This window comes from Papio anubis, chromosome 15 (genome assembly GCF_008728515.1).
Source record: "Papio anubis isolate 15944 chromosome 15, Panubis1.0, whole genome shotgun sequence".
In the NCBI taxonomy this organism is placed as follows: Eukaryota; Metazoa; Chordata; class Mammalia; order Primates; family Cercopithecidae; genus Papio; species Papio anubis.
Genome location: NC_044990.1, coordinates 24,944,957 through 24,971,320, shown reverse-complemented (window position 1 = coordinate 24,971,320; position 26,364 = coordinate 24,944,957). Strand labels below are relative to the sequence as shown.

Genomic DNA, 26,364 nt, shown 5'->3' with positions numbered 1-26,364 from the left:
GGGTACTAGCCATTGTGCTAAGAGCTTCGCATAAATTTTTCTCAGTCAAGCCTCACCACATCCCTATGAGTGTTTTTAAATCCCCAATTTAACTTCATAGGCTAAATCTGCAAGAAGTTAAATAGCTTTTCCTAGACTACAGACACGGTAAACAGCAGGGGGCTGATTTAGATCCACTGCAGACTGACCCAAAAGTCATGTTCTTCACCCTGAATGGATGACCCGTCCCCGATGAAGCACATGTTCTGGGTGGTAACCATGACACAGTAAGCAGAGGCATAAACTATTCCAGGAAACTCACTTAAATTTCTCTGGCCTTCAGTTACACAATGAAGCTACATCATCTTCAAAGATCCTTCTAATGTCCAAAAATCCAAGCTCTATTCAAGCAGAACCAAAAATTCCTCAGGGTCAACTATACATAGTTGCATTTAATCTACTTGACACCTCTGAGGCTTAGAGAAGTTAAGTGGTTTCCTCAAGGTTACCAGACTACAGTGGAAAGAGATGAGATTCAAATTCTGATCTTTCAAATCCATGTCCTGCAAGTCACCTTTAAACCATAGCTGGATCTATGATCTTTAATTTATATGACAACGTCGCAAGTCAGTAGACATAAAAACGTTCAGGTTACAAATCCAACTACAGAACACAAGCTATTAACTCTTAGGTTTATTAAACAAGCTCTTTTCTCCTAATAAAGAGAAAGCAGCTACAAAGTCCGACTCAGAGACTGGATATCAAGAGTTAGGCAGCGGCGTGGGTACTATGATACAAGCCCAGCCTATAATCCTAACACCCCAGGCACTGCGACTCCATAACCCCCTACAAAAAGCAGCCCAGTCCTACATGATCATAACTGGATAAAAAGCAACCCAACAGAGCAGGGCTTGGAAGGTGATTGGGCAGCAGGCCATTTAAACATTGCTATGGAAATATAATTAGTCTTATTAACCTAAGACGTTATTCATTTAGGGTTTTGCGATACTTCAGAGGGAGCTGAGCCCCATCTGGATTTAAAAGAATTTGATGAAAAAATTCAGATTACAAGAGGACATTGAACTAACCTCAGGGGACCAGTCACTTACCCTTTAAAAGCACCTACGTACCTATGCTCAATGAAATAATGCCTAGTCATTCTCCTCTATTCATTAAGACAACTTTTTAAAAAATTTATATTCTTATCTTTCCTTCATTTAAAGAATCTTTTCCTGCAATCTGCCTCAAACATAAGTTTTTACACACAACATTCTCTACCCTCTAAGCAAGTTACCCCTCAGGTCATTCCACACAGTCTGCACATCTCTTTCTATATACACTTTGCTGTTTTCTGTAGAGAGAAGAAGAGGGACAGTGAGGAGAGGACCAGAGCCAAGGCTGATGCGTATTCTCCACACAAGGCATCATGCTGCGGGCTCTGAGGAATAAAAAGAAAAACAAAACCGGCCCTGCCCTCAAAGCATCCATGAGGAAGGCGATATTGTGCTAGTCTAAGTGACAATGGAGACCAGTGGGCCTGAGCCTTTTAGTAGATCGGGTGGGTTGGTTTGTGATTCCCATACTGCTGAGTTCCCCAAAGTATAGATCCGATTCTATGGAACACTGAACCTGCTCGGCAAGCCCCATTTCCCGGGGAAAAGCTGCCTGTAAAGCTAAAACTGAATATACAACCAGAGCTAACAGGACTTTGACAATCAAATTGCTTTAAAGCGCTAACAGAATCACATAGCAATAGGCCATCAGTCACGAGCAGAAAAGCTGACTGTCGCTAAAGATCGTGAACGACAAAGTTCTGTGACGCCAGTGTTCAGTGTTTGTTAAACTCATGATGAAATCATGGGAGTCATACAATCAATTCAATGAACAGCATTTTATGTAACTTAAATGGAAACACATATCCTCAGCAGTAACTGTAAACATCTGCAACTTGCAACAAATACTTCAGGTTCTGTGTGTGTGTGTGTGTGTGTGTGTGTGTGTGTGTGTGTCTGTGTGTAAAACTGGTCAGGATGTAAAAAACTGTAAAACATATTTCTTACTGGGTGTCATAATTTTAAAAGTTTGAAAAACACTGTCTTAGGCTCAGTAGTAAATTCAGTTTTGCATAACTGCAGCCAAAGGGAACAGCAATTAGGACCGTGACCCTAGGAAAGGCAAACAAAAATGAATAAAAATAAATACTTCCTCAGAAGGACTGACCATACGGTTCACAATCTTGACCCTAACTCTGTTATTCTTGGCTTGAAATAATCCAACCATCTGAGAAAATGACTGCAAAACACCTGAAAGATTTCAAGTGCAGGTGTCTGCAAGGCACACACCAAAAAAACAAATAACATCGGATTCTGAAAGACAGGAAGCCACCGTTCCCAAACCATAAAGCCATTGTGAGAAAAAAAATCTTTATGTCACTATGTTAAAAAGCCTGGCCACGTGTGGTGGTTCACACCTGTAATCCCCGCACTTTGGGAGGCCGAGGTGGGTGGATTACCTGAGGTCAGGAGTTCAAGACCAGCCTGGCCAACATGGTGAAACCCTGTCTCTACTAAAAATACAAAAATTAGCTGGGTGCTATTTTTTTAATACAACAAAGCTATTTTTTAAATAAGCTATTTTAAAAAGCTATTTTTAAAATACAAAAATTAGCTGGGTGGCGTGAGCCACCGCAGCCAGCCAAATATCTTTATTTTTGAAAGGGCTAAAGAGTTAACACAGGAGAGGGCTAATACATTTACCCTACATCTTTTCCAATCCTATTACGTATCTCCATAACAAATAACATGAACTGTCTTCGTGGTCATTGATTCATTCATTTAACAAAAATGAATAGAGCACCTACTAGGCTGTGGCCACAGTTCTAAGGTAACATAAGGTAAATTGATTCTATATGATTTGTTTCTACCTACATAATTGAGGGGCTAGAAACAAAGAAAATACAAACATTTCTGAAATAAAACTACTATTAATAAATGCTACTAAGTTTAATAATAAAATACTACTAAGTTTAATAATAAAACTATCACGATGGCCAAAATTTCTTGACATTGTAATAGTTCTTCAACAATATTATTTAGTTATAAATATCAGTCAGCTACCAAAAAAAAAAAAATAACAAATGTTGGCAAGAATGTGGAGAAAGTGGAACCCCTGTGCACTGTGGGTAGGAATGTAAAATGGTGGAACCGCCATGAAAATCATTATGGCAGATCCTTAAAAAATTAAAAATAAAGTTAACATCTGATCCAGCAATTCTACTTCTGGGTATACAAAACAAAAAAAAGGAAAGCAGGGTCTCAAAGAGATATTTGCAAACCCACGCTCATGGCAGCATTATTCACAATAGCCAAATGGTGGAAGCAATCCAAATGTTCATTGACATAAGAATGGATAAACAAAATGTGGTGTATACATACAATTAAATATTCATCAGCCTTAAGAAGGAAACAAATGCTGACACCTGCTACAATATGGATGAACCTAAAGGACATTATATAATACTAAGTAAAATCAGCCAATACTAAAAAGACAAATACTCTATGCTTCTATTTATATAAGGTATCTAGGTAGTCAAATTCATAGAGATGGAAAACAGAATGGTGGTTTCCAGGGGCTGAGCTGGAGAGAGGGAGACGAGGAGTCTTTTCAAGGTACAGAGTTTCAGTTTTACAAGATGAAAAGAGCTCTGGAGACTGTGCAACAACGTGAATATGTAACTGCACACTTAAAAACAGTCAAGATGGTAAGTTCTATGTGTATTTTACAATTACAAAAAATATATATCAGATAGTGTTTACCTTCAGGTTTTTTACACCACAGAGTGTTGCCCATGATTCTGGATGCAGAGAACAACTTCACAAGGATCCTGTGTAAATTGAATCCAGGCTTTGCAGCAGCCTAAGCATTTCCCTTACCGAAAGCCCATCCCCGAAGTTCTGACTCTTTAATTCATTGTCTAACCAAATAGCCTTGCAAAACCATTTCCTCAAAACCCAGAGCAAGGCTATTTTGTTTGTGTTCTTTTTTTTTTTTTTTTTTTTTTTGTTAGTGGTGAAACTACAAAAGAAAAAGTTATAGAAAGATGGACAACTTTTTCCCTTAAGTTTATTGAAATTAAATTTTTTTACCCTGTAGAATGTTGTCTTGAAATTGAATTGTTTTCTCTTGAACCTACAGAATATCATGCATTACAAATGTAAGAGTTTCTATAAATCTGCAAGCGTCTTTTCCCCCCAGACAAGCAAGTTCCTGTGTTGCCTATTTTTATACCAATTGTACACTAAACTGGGGCACCCCGGCTGCAAGAGGGCCAGACGAAACTGCCCCAGGGCTGCTCAAAAGAGGCCATTTTGCACATAAAGAAATAGTGTTGTTTCTGGAACTTCTGGAGGAAAGAGTACGCTGTATGCCAATTTACTTAGAAAATGCCTCAGAAACCATGGAGTTTAAACTCTATTGTCATTTTATTGGGTGCCCGCCACCACGCCTGGCTAATTTTTGTATTTTTAGTAGAGATGGGATTTCATCATATTGGCCAGGCTAGTCTCGAACTCCTTACCTCAGGTGATCCGCCTGCTTCGGCCTCCCAAAGTGCTGGGATTACAGGTGTGAGCCACCACACTCAGCCCACACAGTGATCCTTATTATTCATGATGGTAGTTCTGTCTATGAAGTTGCCTTGAACACTGCCATAGGAAATACTAATCCTTAGTTTCCAGGGGAAACACAGGGTTAGGTTCCTACAAGCCTCTAGTCACAAAATTTTCATCGACCAATCAACTGATAACCTCATTTTATGTGTGTTTCTGTTTAAAAAAAAAAAAATGCCTTATTTGATCTAAGTTGTTGGTTCATTGACACTAAACTCACAGCCAACAGCACTATAGCCCATGCTTGAAGAAAGCTTAGCTAACACATGTATTTTTCCCTATAAGGTACATCACAGCCTTCTTGCGCTTAAAAACACTGGACAGGGCCAGGCACACTGGCTCACGCCTGTAATCCCAGCACTTTGGGAGGCCAAGAGAGGTGGATAACCTGAGGTCAGGAGTTCAAGACCAGCCTGGCCGACATGGTGAAACCCTGTCTCTACTAAAAATAGAAAAATGAGCTGGGCGTGGTGGCACATGCCCGTAATCCCAGTTACTTGAGAGGCTGAGGCAGGAGAACTGCTTGAACCTGGAGGCAGAAGTTGCAGTGAGCTGAGATGAAGCCACTGCACTCCAGCCTAGGCGACAAAAGTGAGACTCCGAAAAAAAAAAAAAAAAAAAAAAAACCCACTGGACAGCTCTTCAGCCCTATATTTGGGGAGCCATTTTAAACAGTGAAATCACCACGAAAAAGCACAAAAATGCAAAAGACATGGCACTGAATTGTCTGCATCCAGGACACTTGTTTACAGGATGAGAACTGAGGCAAGAGGGCAGTGTCGCCTTGTTTAACCTCCGCTGGGTACGTGTACCTTGAGCTACTCAGATTTTTTTGCTGCGCTGTACATATCCACCAATGACCACAAGGAGCCCTCAAGTATGGATTTGGGGCTTAGAAATACAAGCCCCAAATTTAGCAAGTAGGCAAATTTCACAAACACAGAATTCTCAAAGATTGAGGATCAACTGTATTAACCAATTTGGGAATCTTCTTAGACCTAAACTTAGAGTAATAAATACGAAGTCTATTCAGACCTATCAGGTGGGAAACTTTTTAAAAGGTCACTTGTAAATTCAAAGGCTCTGAGCTACATACATGGAGCACTAGTTACTATCTTCCTGGGGTGGTGAAAGTGTCCTCTTCACTCCCCCAAATTCAGCAGGCAAAATGCTGGGCAAATGGTCGATCACCATGGACCCAGCCATGCTGACTACCAGCATCTACCACCTGGGTAACTTTGCGTGACTTTGATCCAATCACAAGTTGCTCCTCTTCCCATGACTTTCCCACAGTCTCCAGAAGGCACTTCCTGAAAATCATTCCCTTTGTCTATTCATGCCTTTAACATGTCATCTGAATGCAGCTTCAAGTTAGAATTCACTGACATTCTTTCACATTCTAACAAAGATGTCTCTGTCCCAAGATCTCTCTTTCACTTCCAGATAAATGCTAAGATAAAATTCAAACTTTTTAAAAAGCTCATTTTCCAATTTGCTATTCATAGCAGCACCAAGTGTCTTCAATCAGAAAAATGGAAACATCTGACAGACATACTGCAAGTACAAGATCCTTATAAAGTAACAGATAATTTTTTTTATCTCCCTGGAGAAGTAAAGATGCTTTGATTTACAGTCATGATCAGACTGTACCAAAACATGCTGCCTCCTTGAAGCAGGTAATATTCAAGGCCGCAATACCAGCTTTCCTCAGTGTTCATTAGGATCACAGTGTTTCTTCAGAGCTGCAGGAAACATTCAAAATTCACCAGCCCGACACTTTTATGTATTAGAAGAGATAAGCACTCAAGATGTGTTCCCAGGGGAAAAAAACATTTTTGATCATGTCAACTCCCTTGTCCATGACAACCATCCAAACCTCAGCTCCTCCTCCTTTCCTTTGAAACTAAAATAGGAAGCACTGGTATGAAAAACTTCTGCTTTTTAAAGTCTCAAAACTGGTCACTTGGATTTAAAAGCCTTTTTGCCTGTTTACAACTAAAAACACTTTTAAGTATTCATTCAAGTTATGACCGATATGTTTAATTTTAAAGACACGGCTGCCATTCTTAATTACTTCCTCTACCTTTAACATCCCTTTCTTACATAAAATATTCAAAAACAAATGCGAGGCCGTGCTTTGGATTGCATGTGGCCGATTTCACTCTGTGGCCGTTGCCAGCAGAACTCCACATCTAGAACAACCAGTATGTGCCTAAGGCCTTTCCTGTTCTTTTTGTTTCCTTGAGTCTATTCCTGTCAGGTGCAAGCACTCCACAAATGTCGAGTTATGACATAGGAACTCACACTGAGTCATAGCTGGAACTCATCTCTTCTGAGTTCACAATGAAAAACAAATGAAATCTAAAATTACATTGAAAACATAAAGGTAGATGGAAGTTTAAAGGGCAGATGTGGCTTCAGCCCCAGCTGGATATGCTCAGGGGGGAACAGATGTCAGTAATAAACCTAGGAGAGCTACAAAAGTTAGCTTATATCCGTCACCAAGTGAAAATGCTGATGTACATATAAAACTGTGCCCTGCCTGCTTTCCTACCCAGTCTGAGTGTGCAATATGGAAACCACCTGGAAAAGAACCCAGTCGCCCTGGGGAGATGCAGGGCAGGTCTGCACATCAGCGGAGAGGAAGTCACTTACGGCATGGCCAGGGTAGGCTGGCCACGCAGCACCATCAGGAAAGGTATGGTTTCTTCTAACAGTTGGCACCGGGCCTATGCATCCTCTAAGTTGACCAAAGAAAGAAAACACGGAATCCGTGGTTACATTCATTCAAGTCTGCCACGGGAGAACAGGATTCTTGATGGGGTCTGGGGAGATGACGGAACAAAACTATAAATGACCAGGAATGGAATAAAATTAAACCTAAAGTGACCAGGGCAAAAGCAAACCTAGGAATGATGATCATGGTATTAATAATTACATAAAGACTATAAACTCAGAAGAAGCTATAACACCCAGAGCCTGAAAGTTAGAGAAGGTTATAGCTGCTGTACTCTTTAGATGAAGTCTATTTATGAGACTTTCTTTATATAGCCTGTATAGTTACATAAACTAGAGTCAATCAGGTTTTTCTAAACTACGCTCTTGTTACTAGATCTTATTACAGTCTTCACATTTCAGAGCTAGATTAAAAAAAAAAAAAACTCATTTAGCCATATGTTTTATATGGAAAGCACTAACCATACACTTTGAAAATAAGGGTGACTTTCTTTTTCATATTTTGCAGCCAGGATATTTTATTCACCAAAATTAAACAAAGCAGTCACTTATGAAGTCATATGAACTAATTCAGCCCCATCAAATTGAGAAACTCTAAATATTAAATTCTACTGTACAATCTCAGCTGGAAGTCATCTCTCTCTCCACCAACCTTCCAGGGCACTTGGCACCTATCCTATAATGCAAACATTCTGTGTAGCTCAAGGAGGTGGCCTGATTTGGCCCATTCAACAGTGGCCAGAGGTCTAAGCCTCTTTGCTTCCGCGGGGAGACAAAGAAAAATCATTTATTATTTTGCAAAGATCCCTTCATTGAATTTTCTTGGGGTCAACAGCCCTTAGCAGAAAATGAGTATTCTACACTTGTTCTAGAAGGTTCTAGAAGGTTCTTACAAACCTCATCAGCAAATAGTATTTTCTATATAACTTGGTATTAGCTTGGAAATTTACTACAGTCTGTTTATTTTCTTCAGTTGTTAAATATGTACTTTCTATTTTTTTTTTTTTTTTTCCACTGAGAGTAAAAGAGGAACCTAGGCAAAATAGTAAGAACATAGGTAAGAAATGGAAAGACAATAAATGTCTTGACTTGTTTTCTGGACTCAGACTGCCTGGGCTTAACTGCCTACAATGCCACTCCCTGGCTCTCTGATCTTGGGCAAGTTACTTAACCTCTCTGCGCTTCCGTGAGAATAATAACAGTCACGAGGGCTGTTGTGAGATTTAAGTGGGTCAACCAAATATGTAAAACACTTAAGGTTGTTCCTGTCCCATAGTAAATACTATATGAGGGCTAGCCATTAGTTATTTACTATTAATTATTATTATTTACATGACAATATAAATAAATGGAGTGGGTAATCCCAAATCCTGTATCACTTGAAGATGTAATACTTGATCCATACTTACTGGCTCTCTGTTCTTGGCAAGTTACTTAACCTCCCAGGCACCTGGTACCCACCTCTCAGGGAACCTGGTATCTCTCCTATGATGCAAACATTCTCTAGCTCAAGGAGACGGCCTGATGAGGTGCATTCAACAGTGGCTATAGACCTAAGACTCTATCAACTGAAAATTAGTTTTATAGAGGAAATGATACCCGATAAAAGGACATAGGAAAGAAGAAAAAAGAAATCATTATTTGTGGTCCAACTTCACCAAAGCAACCACAACAGACAAATAATGAAATCAGATCAGAGTGAGTTTAGAATTCAGAAGAGCAGAAGAAACTGATAGAGATTGGGAGTCTCCCTGGAATGGATGTAGTGGTAGCACCAGCCTCACCAGGGCCTGGAGATTAGAAGGATGGATCCCACCTGGGCCAGCCTACTGGCAAGCAGCTGGAATGAACAAGCATGCTGCAAACTCAAAGACCTGCCTCCAGTTAACTAGGCAGCCACTCTCGTCAACACACAGAACAAATTTACTCAAAACACAGCCTCACTATTTGAGACTGTGGTTTATTCAGATCACATCAGATCATGGTGATGTTTCACTAAAGTCACTTTGATTTCTCCTGGTTCTAAAATTCAGTGACTCTCTGTGTAGACTCTGATTACTGCCTTTGTATTCTCTAGCATGACCCAATCAGCTACTAGGTATTGGGATTCCTAGAAATGTTTGAAGAATGGCATGTTCCAGTTAACCACTGACTAGAAAAACCAAATTTGTCTAGTCAATTCAGGACTCAGATCTCAAACGGACCAAAAAAAAAAAGGAAAAAAAAAAAACCTCTTAAGGAAAAACATTTTTTTATTTCAAGTATTGTTGAAAAATGTTTGAAAATACACTGATGAACTTTGGTGTTGAGTGGATGGAAGTACTGAAGATTGCTTAATACTTTTTGATGACTCAAAGACTAAACTTCCATAGGGTTTCAAAAGAGCTATAAATACAGAGCTAGTAATCCAAAGGAGGATATTACTCCCAGTTTACAGGGAAGCAAGAAAGGCTACAATGGGGCAGAGGCTGGGACTGTGTCCTGAAGGGACATAGGGATTTGAACAAGTGGAGACTGTAGAGGGAAGGGACACAGGAGGGCAGATGGTAAGGGAATTTTAGGTAGAGAAACCACACAAACTTACAGAAGCCATAAACCCCAAATCATGGTCTATATTGATTTTTTAATAGCAATGCGAGAATGAAGGGATCTATCAGTCTAAAGAGGCAAGACGGGGCCAGAACGCACAACAAACTGAGGAGTTTTGCCCATAAGCAGCCAGGAATCACCAAACATTCTTCAGTTTAAAGAACAGAGACCGGGAAGAGGATGACACGATCAAATGAGTGATTAGGCATGACAGAGCTAGCAGAAATGTAAATGAAGTGGATAACACTAAGTACCATTTAAAACATACTTTTTAAGTGCTTCACATATTTTACCAATTCAATCTCATTTTACAGATAAGAAATTGAGACCAAGGAATTAAACAGGTTTTTCCAGATCAGTGACTCCAGGATTCTCTAATAATGGCCATAGAGAACCAGTGGAGGAAACCTTGTTTTCTGTAAAGGACTTAGCACCATGTGTGGGACAGAGGAAATGATCATATAATTGTTAGTTCCCTTACTTGCCCTTGCCTATTATGGGTTGGAAAGGAGAAATCCAGGAGCTAAAAGGTCAGGAATGCCACAGTGGCATATTTCACTGGGGCACTAACACAGGCCGTACATTTTCGGGGGCCATAGGCAGTTAACTTGGGATGTTGTCTCCTGAAAATTGCTGCCTACAAGCTGTGGCTGACTCTGACTCAGGAATAGTCCTGTTTTGAACAAAAATGATCAATCCAAAGTCAGGAGACCATGATTCCTCATTAACGGGGTCCTCCACGAGGTGACGTACTTTAAAAAGCTACCCAACTGTTCCTTCCAGTGGAAAGACGGTAGGGGCTCCGCATTGCAATACTATGTTCAAAATGAGGACTTGAGCTACAGAACGTGTTGCTGGATGAGAAGTTCTGCCTCTTCTGACAGTTTTAAAATAATACTCTATTTTTCATTCCAATACCATATGATACTAGGGAAGCCTTGAAAACCAGAAACATTTTTCACCCAAGTCCACGGCAAAGTTCAAGAATGACTCCATGGCTAATACTTAGGTTGCAAATAAGATAAATGAGCTCCTCTCGAATCCAATGAATTGAAAAATAAAACTATAATTACAGTAGGAAGAATGCAATAAAAGATGAAAACCCAGGCTCCATGCCCTTCTTCTTCTTTTGTTCAAAACATCGTTATTGGTTTCAAATATTCTTGTCTGTCAACAGGGGTTAATATCTTATTTGCCTAAAGGCAAGAGGCTTGATCTGATGGTTTTCTGGTCTAAGAATTCTAATCTAATTTGGTTTTGCTAAACCGAGAGCTCTCTAAAATCATGACTTTTGTCTTCATTGCCTGCAGGAACCTGGGGGTTACCCTCAAGCTCCCACTGAATAAATGATACCTAAAGTAAATGCTGAAAACTGCCTTTCCTGTTTATGAAGTGCCTATTCAGAATAATATTTCTTTTTTCTTCAAATGTGGTTAAAGGAGCCATTCCATTATGCTTTTTCAGAAAGGAATCACATTGAAGTCATAAAAATGTTATTGGAATCATTTTCATTCCAACGAATGAGATATTAATGAAGGTTTATCCTTACAATTGAAGAAAGGAACTAATTCATTAGGAAAATGAGTAACACACATACATGCTCATCAAGGGACCCTAAAAGAAATGCTTTCGTATGAAAGATGTGTTTTTATATCCTAAAATTATTTCCAGCATTTGGTATGGAGCCAAGGCAATTCAGTAACTTTGCCATTTATAGCAAAGTTTAGGCCAAGTTGCAGGGCACACAAAACAGTATACTTGCTTGACAGTTTCAGTCCACAGGGCCAATCTGAATGTCCAGGCAGGAAGGGACTTTGTCTAATCGATATTCTGAGCTTTTTGTAAGTGAAGGAGAGTCCCTATATTTCCACAGGTGTATGGCTCGCAGAGCACTTACACGGGGGAAAAAAAAAAAAAAAAGCCATAAGCAATGAAAAATTAAGTTTAGAGAAGACACATCACAGCTCCTAAAAGGGAAATCCAAAAGATTAAAAAAAAAAAGGATAGTCATTGATATACAGACCTATCTTCTCACTTCATTTGGGAATATATGAAGACCAGAAAGGAGTGAAAGTAGCTCAACTAGGGAAGACCGAGAAGGTGAATCCACTCACCGTTTGAGAAAACACCTGCTGGCCAAGCACAGACAATTCAGTTGTAGATTCAGAAAATTCCTTTCCCCATTAAGTTTAAGATGAGACTTTTATTTATTTATTATTTTATTTTATTTTATTTTATTTTATTTTATTTTATTTTATTTTATTTTTGAGATAGGGTCTTGCTCTGTCACCCAGGCTGGAGTGTAGTGCTGCAATCATGGCTCACTGCAGCCTCAAACTCCTGAGCTCAAGTGATCCTCCTGCCTTAGCCTCCCAAAGTGCTGAGATGACAGGTGAGCCGCCATGCCTGGCCAAGAAGAGAGTTTTAAATGTTAATAAATTGGCCTGTGATAACACTGAATTATACTGGGTTTCAAGAAATCACAGAAAAAGCAACACCTCCCTGTGGTCAGCAGCTCACAGAATGGTGGGCTAGACATAAACATATACAAGGAAATTGCCACATTGTAAGAAAATGTCCTATTAGTGGCACATACTCATGGCCATGGAAGAACAAAGAAGAGGAGATAGAAAGAGATGGCGTGAAGGGGGGAGGACAGGAAACCCAGTCAACTTCTAGTTCATGTCTTTTTAAATAAGGAAGGGACTCTAATCAGAAGTTGACAAGTATCACCTTCCAATATTGTGACTTTCTCAATATCACAGAGGACAGAGTTTTAAGGAAAATCACTCTGCAAAGATGACAATGACTTTTTCTTAGTCTCCTCTACCTCACCTTTCCAAAAAAGATTAATTGAACTAATAAACTCCAAACTTCTGGCCTAACTTCCAGTTTACAGGAAATCATGAATGAGCGAAACTGAATGTCCTCAACAGGAAACAATCAGGCACATCCTCCATGTGGGATGTCCTCCAAGGCAAGTGGCCTGGTCTCTTTCTAAAGTCAATGTCAAAAAAAAAATTCCGGACATAGTGGCTCATACCTGTAATCCCAGCACTTTGGGAGACCAAGGCCAGTGGATCACCTGAGGTCAGGAGTTCCAGACCAGCCTGACCAACATGGTAAAACCCTGTCTCTACTAAAAATACAAAAATTAGCCAGGCGTGGTGGTGGGCACCAGTAATCCCAGCTAGTCATAAGGCTGAGACAGGAGAATGGAACCCAGGAGGCAGAGGAGCCAACACAACACCATTGCACTCCAGCCTGAGTAACAAGAGCAAAACTCCATCTCAAAAAAAAAAAAAAAAAGTGAGAGAAGTGTTCTAGATGCTAAATTAAACATAAAAGAGTTTAGGACTATAACACGAATTGCAATGCATGCACACTGTGTATCTCTGAATTTAGGGAAAAAAATAAATAGCCATAAAAGACAATTTGGAGACAACTGAATAAATTTAAATATGGACTGCATACCATATATAATGAGAAAATTATCGTTAATTTTTCATATTTTGAAATGTTAGCATCTTTATATAGGAGAATGCCCTTATTATTAGGAGACAGATGTTCAAGAACTTAGGCCAGGCACAGTGGCTCATGCCTATAATCTGAACACTTGGGAGGCTAAGGCAGGAGGATCACTTGAGTCTGAGACCAGCCTGGGCAACATGGTAAGACTTGTCTCCATAAAAATAAAATAAAAATTAGCCAGGTGTGGTGGCATGTGCCTGTAGTTCCAGCTACTTGGGAGGCTGAGGTGGGAGGATTAATTGAGCCCATTAGTTTGAGGCTGCAGTGAGCTATGACTGCACCACTGCCCTCCAGCCTGGGTGACGCAGTGAGACCCTGCCTTAAGGAAAAAAAAAAAAAAGAATGTAGAGGGTAAGCATCATGACATCTGCTTACCCCAATTAACCTCAAACTGTTCAGCAAAAAACATATATATATACATATCCACATACCTTCACACATACACACATATATGCACACACAACTAGATAAAGCAAAAGCAGGCCGGGCCCAGTGGCTCACACCTATAATCCCAACACTTTGGGAGGCCGAGGCAGGCAGATCACCTGAGATCAGGAGTTCAAGACCAGCCTGGCCAACATAGCGAAACCGCGTCTCTACTAAATATACAAAAAAATTAGCTGGATGTGGTGGCTGGCGCCTGTAATCCCAGCTACTTGGGAGGCTAAGGCAGGAGAATCACTTGAACCCAGGAGGCGGGGGTTGCAGTGAGCTGAGATGGCGCCACTGCACTCCAGCCTGGGTGACAGAGCGAGATGACTGTCTCAAAAAAAAAAAAAGAGAGAGAGAGAGAGAGAGAAACTAAATATAGCACCATGTTAATCAATTTAGGTAGTAGATATACAGATGTGCTACATAAATTCTTCAAGTTTTCCACGTTTAACATTTTATACCATAAAAAGCTGGAGGAGGGGATGAAATGCTACTAAGATCTTAAACATATAAAAAGAAAGTAAGAACATCTATAGGGAAATTTAAAAGAGTAAACAAGGGAAGTTATGCCGTATTTATCATGTAAGTAGCAAAGACATCTAATTAGGCTAATAGGTTACTTATTTGTCTCTGAAAATGGCTACCACTTTCAGTATCTCAGGTTTGTAGAGGTTTTCTAGTATAATCTATCCCAGATTTACTATGTAAATAGAAAATATTTTATGACTTCAGATGAGAGCAAAACTGTATGCTTCTGCTTTTCATGCTTTGGTGCACAGCATGTTGTAAATATAAATGACTCCAAGATAAGTCAGTCAGGAAAGATCAAATAACTCGGTGTTTTTACAATTCTGTCAGAGATATATGATGGGATTTACTCATTAGGGAGAGAAATACAGCCTAGAGTTTGAACATTCCTCTGATTTTTCTCATATTAAATTATATTTAAATATTCCCATAATGCTAATAGTCTTAGCCCCAGCATCCCTTATATACTCTGTGGTACCACAATAAAATGGAAACAGTAAGAATAATTTCAGCAATTGGGAGGAGAATGCAGAGATTATTAATTTCATACACTGTGTATAATAAAAAGTGATATATGAATTTTCACTGTTTCTCACAGCTCCTCTAACTCATGCTAAGATTATAATTTCAAGTCTATATCACCACAGATGTTAAGAACAGATTTATTTCAGCTTTTCACCAACAAAACCAGAGCAGGGGCATTTAATGAAGTTCATCTCCAAAAGTTTATTATAAAACAACAGCAATAACAATAAGCTACTCTGTAATTTGTCTCTAAGTCCTAACTAATCATGACTATTAAAAGAAGCATTTACTAAAAAGAGACTTGTTCATCGATTCAGGACAATTGAATTTTTTCTGACTCAAACACTTCCTCTTAGGCATCCACAATTATGTTCCAGTACTCTAAGAGTACTCTTAGTAAGAAACTCTATTAAAGTTTTTTCTGATACTTTCTTCTTTCACACACACGTAGCGTTATCAAAAGTGTCCTGAAAGGCTGTCTAATCTGCCTTAATTTGTCAGTGCCAAAAATCAGTTCCCAGGCCTCAACATTTTTCACTTAATCAGTACTATTGTTTGCACACTCTATTTGTAATGCAACTTTTCAGGCTCTTGCAGATCGCATACAATGTATGTCATTCCATTGGCTGAAGAAAGTGTGCCACATATACAGTCAAAGACAAAGAGGGCACCTAAGGCCATCTCTCCACTCTTCTCTAGAATCAGGGCTAATGGAAGTAAGAGATTTCACCCTGAACAAGTAGTGTCTATAGGGTGCTATTTTTAGATCATTTACAACTCAAGCAACTTGGATTGGTAAAAAAGGTCCAGATTTACTAAGTCTCTTCTCGTATTTGTCATGAGCTAGTTGATCCTTAGCAAACCACACAGCATCTCCAGGGTCTAAGCCAGAAGCCACTCCTGAGGTCACTGAACGGCCAACTTCTTTTCCTGATTAAGACCCAGTGAGATTCACTGTCTCTGCTGCTAAAACTAAGTCAAAATCCTGGGTGAAATGAACCACATCTGTGCAAAAGTCTAATAAACTTTCCTGCTTGGAAAGAACCAATGCCAGAGAAAGCTGCTCATGCTAGAAAAATACAGCCACACATCCCAGGACCTGATCCTGGCCCCTAACCCTCACTGTTAAAGCTACAGTATCATTCCTTAACCCAGGGAGGGAACTCAGTAAACATTAACTGAAGCTGGGCATGGTGGCTCATGCCTGTAATCCCAGCACTTTTGAGAGGCTGAGGCCAGCGGATTGCTTTGAGCTCAGGAGTTTGGGACCAGCCTGGGCAACATGGCAAAACCCCATCTCTACTAAAAATACAAAAATCAGCTGGACGTTGGTGGCCCGTGCCTATAGTCTCAGCTTTTCAGGTGGCTGAGGTAGGAGGATCCCTTGAGCCTGGGGAAGTGGAAGCTGCAGTGAGCTAAGATTGCACCACGGCACTCCAGCCTGAATGACAGAGGGAGACCCTGTCTCAAAAAACAAAAACAAAAACCTAACCGAATGAAGAAATGAATAACGCTCCCCTCAGCCTTGCTGTGACTGTTTTTGGCTGCCAACCACATGTGACAGGCAACCTCTGACCCCACATGTGGCCCTCTTGAGACGTTCCTGGGCAACAACTATCTTGCTAAATTCAGGAAAATGCGCCACCTCTGTGGTCAGACCCGCTGATCCTTCCCCCTGCCTGTCATCATTTCTTCTTCTCTCTCTTTCTTTTTACAATCATTTACTTTGTGTCATCCAGGCATTAACTTTTTCTAGATGCTAGACTGGCAATAAACATGTTCCATTGCCATGTTCTTGGGGTTGGAAGCTGTGAAAAGAATGCATGGGGCTTTTAAGGTTATAAAACTCAAAACAAATTTTAAAGTAAAACAAAAGTAAAAACCAATTTTAATGTGCATTTTTCCCCAATACTCATGACTGAGAACTGGGAAATTACAAAACAGGGAAAACTCTAAAAATAGACACCTGCAAAAATCACGCCCAAATCTGAATACATGGCTTAGATTTTAAAAGGAAAAAAAAATTACAAAGACTTAAAGCACAGTCTTTGTGGTTTGTTCCTTCAGCTGGAAAGGATTTCTTAGTACCGTAATTACATTTATTACATCAATAGCTGAGGAAGGCGGGGGTGGGCAGGAGGAATGACAATGTTCATTCTTAACTCCAGCAAATCCAGTTACATCCAAAAAGATCGAGAGATGTAATCTAAAGAATGAAAATTACTTGAGTGAGCCACACATATTTACGTAAAGCACATTCAGAACAACTAGTTTCAGATCACACTAATTTCTACAAAGTTGGTGCAGGTATAGAAATGCATTCTTCTGAGTAGCAGAATTGTAAGGACCTAATGCTTTTAAAACATCTTAACAAGCAGACTCAAAATGTTTTGAAATATAGGTAAGAAATTCTACCAAATTGTTCCTACTCATTTCTAAAGCCTTATGAAACATGAGAGAAAAAGACATCTGTTCATTTTCAAAGTTGGAAATGTTTCCAGTTACCTATGAAAAATGCAGTTCTTTAAAGAACTACTTCTCAATGTCACTATTACCCCATAAATTTCCCTTTACTTTCCAGTAGTGAAGCACGTTGAGAATTCTCTGCTCTTTCATTGCTTAGTTGTGCAAAAGTAGTTTGAAGAAGGAACTTCTATGGCAGACCAAAATACACTTCTCCATCAGTTCCCAATTGGCATACAAATTCCATCCCTATTTTACATATAGCCTCATCTCAGGAAGATCCACTTTTTTTTTTTTCGTAACAACTGCTGCTTTAGAAAACATTATTAACAGATTCCATGTGGGTTTTGATTATAAAACTGTCATCAGACTGAAATGGCCATGTTAAAATTAAGAAACAAAAAAATGATTAAGTTCAGAGCACTTAAGAGGAAATCAAAGGGACAAAACCTTAAGGGACAAAAGCAACGCAGGTACAGATAAAGAGCCTAAGAAGAAAAACACGGAGTGCAGAGACCATCACAGGCTCCGACAGGAGCTGAGGGGACTCTGCATCATCAAGGGAAAAGAAGGCGCCTGCATCTTTGCAACATCAGCATCACAAGCTACGCAACCCAGACTCAGGCCTAGAGATCTACTTGTCATGTGATAACAGGAAAAATAGTTAACTTTGGTGCCTTATCTCTTCAAATTGTAATGTGCACACAGATCACCCGAAATCTTGTTAAAATACAGACTCTAATTCATGAGGTCTTGGGTGAGGCCTGAGAGCCTGCATGTCCCACCAGCTCCCAGGTGATGCCAGTGCTGCTGGTGCATGGACCATAATTTGGGTAGCGAGCTCTCAAATCACATGTGAAAACACTGGGGTAAGGTTGCATGCTATGAGAAACAATGACACTGTATGTGTAAAGTACTTTAGATTTCCTGGGAGAAAGCCACCATGGACTAAAATTAGGACCACCTCAGTGGTGAACTGAACAAGACTATAATTAAAGTGTCATAATTTTCCTATGTCTTTGAGTACAAATCCCATTGCCTAGAATTTCAGAGTTTAAAGCAGTTAAAGTTTTCAGTTTTTAACCACTGCCTATAAAATATCACCTCTAAAACATATCGAGAAAATATTATTCTGTAAGAAGGAAAAACACGTGAAAAGTAAGTTTGCTGACCTCAAGGAGTTCAAAATCTAGGTAACTAAAGAAAGCAAAATTCCTTGGCTGGGCGCAGTAGCTCACGCCTATAATCCCAGCTACTTGGGAGGCTGAGGCAGGAGAATTGTTTGAACCTGAGAGGCAGAGGTTGCAGTGAGTGGAGACTGCGCCACTGCACTCCAGCCTGGGAGACAGAGTGACACTCCATCTCAAAAAAAAAAAAAAAAGAAAGAAAAGAAAAATTCCTCAGTTGAAACAATAGCAAATAACACAAACACAAATAAATGATTATGTTCAAAACTTTGCAGTAATCTACTCAGATTAAATCACATTGATAACATTTACTCTATGCAACAGAAGAAAAACCTAGAGAGGTTAGTTACTTTCAATTGCCTAGAATCTAAAAATTAGATATCCTGTCCAGAGGTGAGTACTGACATTAGCATAGGCAGCCAGGAATCTGAAGCTATCTTTGGAGCCATATGTTCACAGAGTGGTTTCTGAGTTAGGAGCTTTCCAAGTTAAAGAGCAGGAGAATAGGTGTGCCTCAGAAGGAGAACAAAATTACACTGTGACATACCCAGTCAAGACCTCTAGTGCAGGAAATAGATCATTGACTTAATTTATCAAGAAAGACATTTTGGTACAATGAGCCTCATTCTTTTCAGTTTGGCCAGTAATCTCATGGGCTATATTTCTTTAGCACTCAAAAGCAAACAGAATATTAGTACTTTCAGCAATGCCTGAAGATGGGCATGAGATTATAGCAAATTTCACCTGAAACTTTAAAAAAGGAAAGCTGGAATCGACTTGTCTTGATAACTGTCAAAATTAAGCATTTAATGTTAGAACTGACAAACTTACAAAAGATAAAAAGGTTTTGTGTGTTATGATCAGTCCTTAGAGAATCTGTGGCAGAATATTTCTTGAGATTGCAATATATAAAAACTGGATGGTCTCTGGCATTAACATGGATTTCTTGGGAACACATTTTTCAGAAATGTATTCTTTTCCTGCCTCCACCCTCGACTATATGTAGAACTGCCGTTTGTTTTCTTACTGAGAGAGGAAGTCTTTGTGGTGTAAGGTGCTACCAGATTTGGAGTAGACGCCTTTTATTCCTGAGCCCAGTAACCTCTGTGAAGAGCTTGGTAGCAGTTAACTGTTTAGCTCCATCAAAAGCAGTATGTGGCTGGGCACGGTGGTGCACACCTTTAATCCCAGCACTTTGGGAGGCCAAGGCAAGCAGATGGCTTGATCTGAGAAGTTCGAGACCAGCCTAGGCAACATGGTGAGACCCCGTCTCTACTAAAAACACAAAAAAAATTTTTAAAAAGCTGGGCATGGTGGTGCATGCCTGTGGTCCCAGCTACTGAGGAGGCTGAGGTGGAAGGATCACCTGAGCCTGGGAGGTCGAGGCTGCAGTGAGCTAAGATTGTGTCACTGCACTCCAGCCGGGAGCAACAGAATGAGACCCTGTGTCAAAAAAAAAAAAAAAAAAAAAACATTATGTTTACCTCTTCATTAACACATCCAAAGGAACTCAAAAGCAACCGTGGAGCATCTCTTATCGATCTCAGCCACTGGGGAGATGAAATGATGAAAAAAAAAGATGAGAGCAACAGTTGTTCTTCCATTGGTAGAAGTGACTGGTAACAAAGGTCCTTTGTGTCTTTCGATATGCTCAGATTTTTTAAAGTATATTTTTATCCTTCCTTCTTTAAACAGTCCTACTGCAATAGCAATCAGGTTTTTTAGACTGTCAAGATCATGAAATGAGTAGATTTCAGTTATGACCTTCATTTTCTTTTCTTTTCTTTTATTTATTTATTTTTTTTTATTTATTTATTTTTTTTTTTTGAGATGGAGTTTCTCTCTGTCGCCCAGACTGGAGTGCTGTGGCATGATTTCGGCTCACTGCCAGCTCTGCCTCTCGGGTTCAAGCAATTCTCTTGCCTCAGCCTCCCAAGTAGCTGGAATTACAGGCACCCGCAACCACGCCCGGCTAATTTTTGAATTTTTAGTACAGGCAGGGTTTCACCATATTGGCCAGGGTGGTCTAAAACTCCTGACCTCAAGTGATCCACCTGTCTCAGTCTCCCAAAGACTTAATTTTCCTAAATTAATTTTCAAAAATTCTTTTTTATCGCAAGGATGATTAATTATGGAATGGGGGGGAAAAAAAAACAGGAGCATGTGGGCTTGAGGAGGTGGAATATTAATGGCGGTAGGTGGAATATTCTGAAGGCCAAAGCCACCTTTGTTGTGACTTTTGTCCCGCCTTTTCTCAGTTCAATATAAAGGGGCGAAGGACATTAACTGGAGTCAAACTGCTTGGGTTCAACCCCTGATAGGTCCACTTCTCAACTGAAAAATTACTTACACATTTGTGCTCCAGATTCCTCACATCTAACACGGGAATGAGAATGTCACACCTTTGCCTTATAGAGTTCTTGTGAGCCTGAGATGAAGTAATAAATTGAATGTGCTTGGAACCATGCATGGTCCAGCATGGTCCACTGTACATGTTCACTGGACGCTAGCTATTCTTACTGTACCTCTCTCTTTCAATTCCCACCTTTGAATCTTTTCTGTCCCACTTCCTTTATTCTACCTATCAGTTCTTTGGTTGTTGTTTTGAATTTATTTCTGTCCCGGGCCTTCCCACCTAGCCTCACTTGAAGTCTTTTCCTAAGACTGCTCCAGGCTCAGTCAACACCATCCTGCAACTGCACACAGAGGTCTAGGGGGCTGAGGTGAGAGAGAGGAGGCAAAAGCTCTCCTCCTGCAGAGGCTTCACCCAGGCAATGAAAGAAATAAGGAGATTGAAGGAGCAAAGGAAAACCACACCTGCAAAGTTCCAAATGACACGGTGCATTGGACACATGAACCTGCTTTCTGGTACACAGGGACTGTGTTTTACCTTATTTCATTAACCAAGGTAATGCTAGATCCATTGATGAGGCAGTCTAGAAGCTCACCCAGTGATACATCCATTAACAAAGAGTAAGTTCTAGCTACACACTTCAAATCCAAAATGTTATTGAAATACAACTACAACCACTACTAGTATTTTAATGACATTTTGGATTTGAAGAACAACAGAGACAAGAGCTCGGCCTTTGTGCATAAGCCCCTTTTCCTAGAACTGTATTAGAACCAACCCAGCACTGAAAATTGTATAATTTGTACCAATTTCCCTTTGGGCTGTGTTTCTCTTTGTTCCAAAAGCTCAGTCCCTTTGATATCCCTGCAACACATTTAAGCATTTCCACTTGGTCCACTCCATGTCAGAAATGTCTTGCAAGTGACAGGTTTCTCCACTTCATCTTTGCTAATTAATCTACAGAACAAGAATGGTAAAAAGGGAAGGAACTTTCTTTTTGTTCTCACAAAAGAGTTTACCATACAAGCCCTACTACAAAAGGTGAATCAACTGGTGGCTTGCAAGTCTTAAAGATTTGTTCAAGGTCAAAAAGAAAGTGTCCCCAGTTCCCATGTTAAGGCTGTTGGAGCAGAAAGCAGCGTGCATGACCCCCAAACGGTAGCATTACAAGAAAACATGGGTTCCTTTGTTTCCCTGCAGTTTTGCTGCAGTCGTTTCAACTGCACTGCTGGGTAAGATGCATACTGCCAATTACCCTTTGGATAATTTCATTCCCTCATTATCGCACATAGGATTCTAGCAAGGAAGTAACGAGAGAAAGGCCCTACAAGAAAAAGTCAAATAACTCTCTTCGCTCTCTTAGAATTTCAGATACAGGCAACAGTCAGGCTATAATTTGGTGACAAGAGATACGATCAATTTTAGAACTCCTTCATTGAAAATAGTTCTACCAAGCTTTCTCAGAGCTAGCTTATTATCCAAAAATGAGTTTAACAGAACTTATTTAAAAATTAGAGGCAGTAGTAGGAGGACCTGGGAGAGGAACAAATGTTATAAAGGGGTCTTGGGCTAGAAAACTCAAAATAAATGTTCATGCCAAAATGCTCCTAGGGGTTCCCTTGCACATTCCACTTGACTGAGAGGTTTTACTTCTTCATGAGCCACTTTCTAAACCTGGCTTTTTCAGGTACAGACTGCAAGCCTTCTCAAGTTACTCTGAAGCTCCATGAAATTAACAATGTTACAGGCTAAGGTTAAGATCAGCCAACTCATGCTTTGACATTTTAAATTGTCAGATGACTAACAATTTGACAGATGCTTCTGAAACAAGATTTTTGTTCAAACAAGACTTTTGTTCAATTATTCAGATGTTCACATTACTCAGGTACATCAAGAACAAAGTAATCGGATGCCTTCCCATGATTTTACAGCAAGACAAACTCTGAAACGTACACACAAGGTGGCGAAAAGCCAAAAGGTAATTCAGGAAAGATACTGAAGATTACCCGCTCTTGTTGTGATTATTGAGGTGTTATTCATATTATCAGACTGAGTGTTAAACTCCGAAAAAGGACCTGGTGACCCTATTCCTCAAGTCAGCTGAAGAAGTCATTAATGTAGGGAAAATAATCTTTTCTTTTTTGCCACCAGCTGCAAATTTGGCATATATGGCTAAAAAGAAAAGAAAAGAAAAGAAATTCCAAGAAAGAAAAAGTAACTGTAGGCAAAAAGACACAATAATTTCAACCTATCTTCTATTGGCAGCTTGTTCCATGGAGTTCTGAGATGGTACACTTTTCATAATGATTCATATCTCTCTGAAGAGTTGGAAAAATAAACACTGATGTTTGCTGACAGAGCCAGGGTTAAACTGTGTTCTGTGGGTCCACGTCAGGTGGCAATCCGGTGCAACCTTCTGCACATAATCAGATGCCATCCACAGTCAAGCAGAGTAAGGGCACTCCTGCTTGAACGAGGGACTGGACCAGGGTTCCAAAAGAAGCATTCCTTTGGAATAGTTTGGTTTTAGTCCAAGGGCTACATACAAATTCTTGAGAAGGCAGCCCTTTCCCTGCACACAGCGAGCCCCTCTACTTCACTCCCACCACCTACACACCAGAGAGAAACAGTCCAGTGTTCTTCATGAGGGAGTGAATTTTGTCAGCCTTAGGTCTTCTCTGAAGAGTTGAGAGGTTGCAGTCTGGCTGTACCAGTGAACAACATAAATAAAGGTAAGAGAATGCCTCTCCCCTCAACCCCAGGAAGGCCCCCCAGGGCGTGCTTCCCTGTCCTTTCTGGCACGAAGGCCACACACCCTGTACATCCCCCTCCCACAATGTAAGCATCTGACTGCATAATTCAAACGTCTCCAAATCCAAGCTAGCAACAGTTGTTTCTGTACCAGCTCTCAGGGACTGCCCCAGTCGCTAAGCTGTTTCAGTTCTCAAGGGAGTCCAAAAGACCAGCATATTATTTTTAGAAGGGATAAGGGAATTGAAAAACAGAAATAGGTTACTCTTAAGGAGAAGAACATGGTACTTCTGGCTGAAATGCTGGTTCTTAAAATCCAGCAAGGCACTTAGAATGCATGCATTTGTTAAATAGACAAGACAAAGACTTACTGTCTGTACATTACCAGGCTCCAGCCTTCATATTTTCCTCCGAATTTTAATGAGATCCTCCAGCTGCTATTAATGTGTCATCCTTTTGCTTCTGTGATGCACTAAAAGCAGCAATGTTTATATAAGGTGGCACCCAAGCCCAAGAACGGATGGGGAAGCAGGGCCATTGTCTGCATGGGAAGCTTCTAAGGCTGGGCAGTGGTATTAAGTCATGGAGGCTTTCACTATGCAGGCGCCACAAAGCACGCATCCTTTCTGCTCTTCCAAATTAAACACAGACGGCCACAGTTCCATTTGATTTTTAAAGCTAACCACAGCCAGGAGATTTAAAATGAAGGCTTCCTTTCCACACCTAATGCATCTCACTGTTGGATGAGGAGGGGCAGGGATGGGGGAGGAGGTGCCACATGTGCCTGTGATTATTAGGCAGCAAATAAAGACACTAAGTTTTTCTCTCAGCCTAAGGCAGAGGCTCAATCTCTGGAAACTAAAACCAAAGCTGATGGAGATTCCCTTTATTGGGCACCACTGCCCTTCCACATCCCCCATGGCTATGCCACAGGAGCAGAACCAAGGAAAGGCTCCCAGCTCTTGTTCTCTAGCAATTGTAAATAACAGTAGACCGGAGGGTGGGGAGAATGCCTTGAAACCACCACTGAAAATCAGTCCCAAAATAATGATTTCCTTCTCCTTCTCTTTTCTCCTTCCTTCCTTTCTTGCTGTTTCTTGTCTGCTTATGTCTTATAGTTACCAAGAAGCATTTTGCAATAAGAAACTCAATACCTTCTCTCACTCATGCTACAAAAAAAAAGCTAGTTGCCGGTGCTTCCAGCTATCAGAATTCATTCATTTCATTCATTCCTTCTTTCAACACTATATCCATCCTGTATAACCCTCCACCCTTTGAGTATAGGTGGGACCTGTGAATATAATGGGATACCACTCCAATTATCGTGTCATCTTAAATGGCAAAGGGATTTTGCAAATATAATTAAGGTTAATCAACTGACTTTGAGTGGTCCTGAGTGGGCCTGACCTAATTAGGTGATGCTTTTAAAAGAAGAACTGGGGGCCAGGTGCAGTGGCTCACACCTGTAATCCCAGCACTTTGCGAGGCCGAGGCAGGTGGATCACTTGAGGTCAGGAGTTCAAGACCAGCCTGGCCAACATGATGAAACCCCGTCTCTACTAAAAAAATATAAAAATTAGGCCGGGCGCGGTGGCTCACGCCTATAATCCCAGCACTCTGGGAGGCCGAGGCAGGCAGATCACGAGGTCATGAGATCAAGACCATCCTGGCTAACACAGTGAAACCCCGTCTCTACTAAAAAATACAAAAAATTAGCTGGGCGTAGTGGCGGGCGCCTGTAGTCCCAGCTACTCGGGAGGCTGAGGCAGGAGAATGGCATAAACCCGGGAGGCGGAGCTTGCAGTGAGCCGAGATGGCGTCACTACACTCCAGCCTGGGCGACAGAGGGAGACTGTCTCCAAAAAAAAAAAAAAATACAAAAAAATACAAAAATCAGCCGGGCATGGTGGCGTATGCTTGTAATTCCAGCTACTTGGGAGTCTGAGGTGGGAGGATCATTTGAACTCTGAAGGTGGAGGTTGCAGTGAGTCAAGATGGCACCACTACACTCAGCCTGGGCAACAAGAATGAAACTCTGTCTCAAAAAATAATAATTAAATTAAATTAAATTAAATTAAAAGAAAAGAAGGACTGGGGCCCACCCTCAAATCAGAGACCTTTTTTTCCTGCTGGCCTGGAGGAAAAAAAGGCCACCATGAGTTCCACAGTCACAAGGGACTGAATCCTGCCAACAACCTCGAGAGCCTGGAAAAGGACTCCAAGCTTCAGATGAGAAGCCTCAGCCAATTCCTTGACTACAGCCTTGTGAGACCTAGGGCAGAGAATCCAGCCAAACTGTGTCTGGACTCCTGACCTGTAGAAACTGTGCAATAATAAATGTGCATTATTTTAAGCCACCAAATTTGGGGCAATTTCTTATGAAGTAATGAAAAACTAATACAAATGCCAACATCGTCCTAGCACTGTAACGCAATGCTGGAGACTGTAAACAGAGAAGTGCAATACAGTAAGGTGAATAATGATAAAGGGTAAATACAAAATTCTACTGAACCTCAGAAGGAAGCCTCTAATCATGGCTGGGCCAAGTTGAGAATATTGAAAGGAAAGAAGCATGGCTCTCCAATGTTCCAAATGACATCAAAGGAGACAATGTGTAAAGCTC

The 26,364-nt window shown here is 40.5% G+C and overlaps 1 protein-coding gene across 7 annotated transcripts in view; it reads right to left on the bottom strand.

The window, feature by feature from the left end:
- The window catches only part of LRCH1 (leucine rich repeats and calponin homology domain containing 1), a 198,496-nt gene that overhangs the window by 147,977 nt on the left and 24,155 nt on the right, over positions 1-26,364 (bottom strand). The window contains exon 1 of one of the 7 annotated variants that reach the window (XM_017951236.3): positions 3,795-5,027. The exons of the other annotated variants lie outside the window; for them this stretch is intronic. Coding sequence (XP_017806725.1) covers positions 3,795-3,828 — 34 coding nt within the window. The 5' untranslated portion in view covers positions 3,829-5,027. Of the gene's footprint in view, positions 1-3,794; positions 5,028-26,364 lie in introns of those variants that run through there. 7 annotated transcript variants of the gene reach the window in all.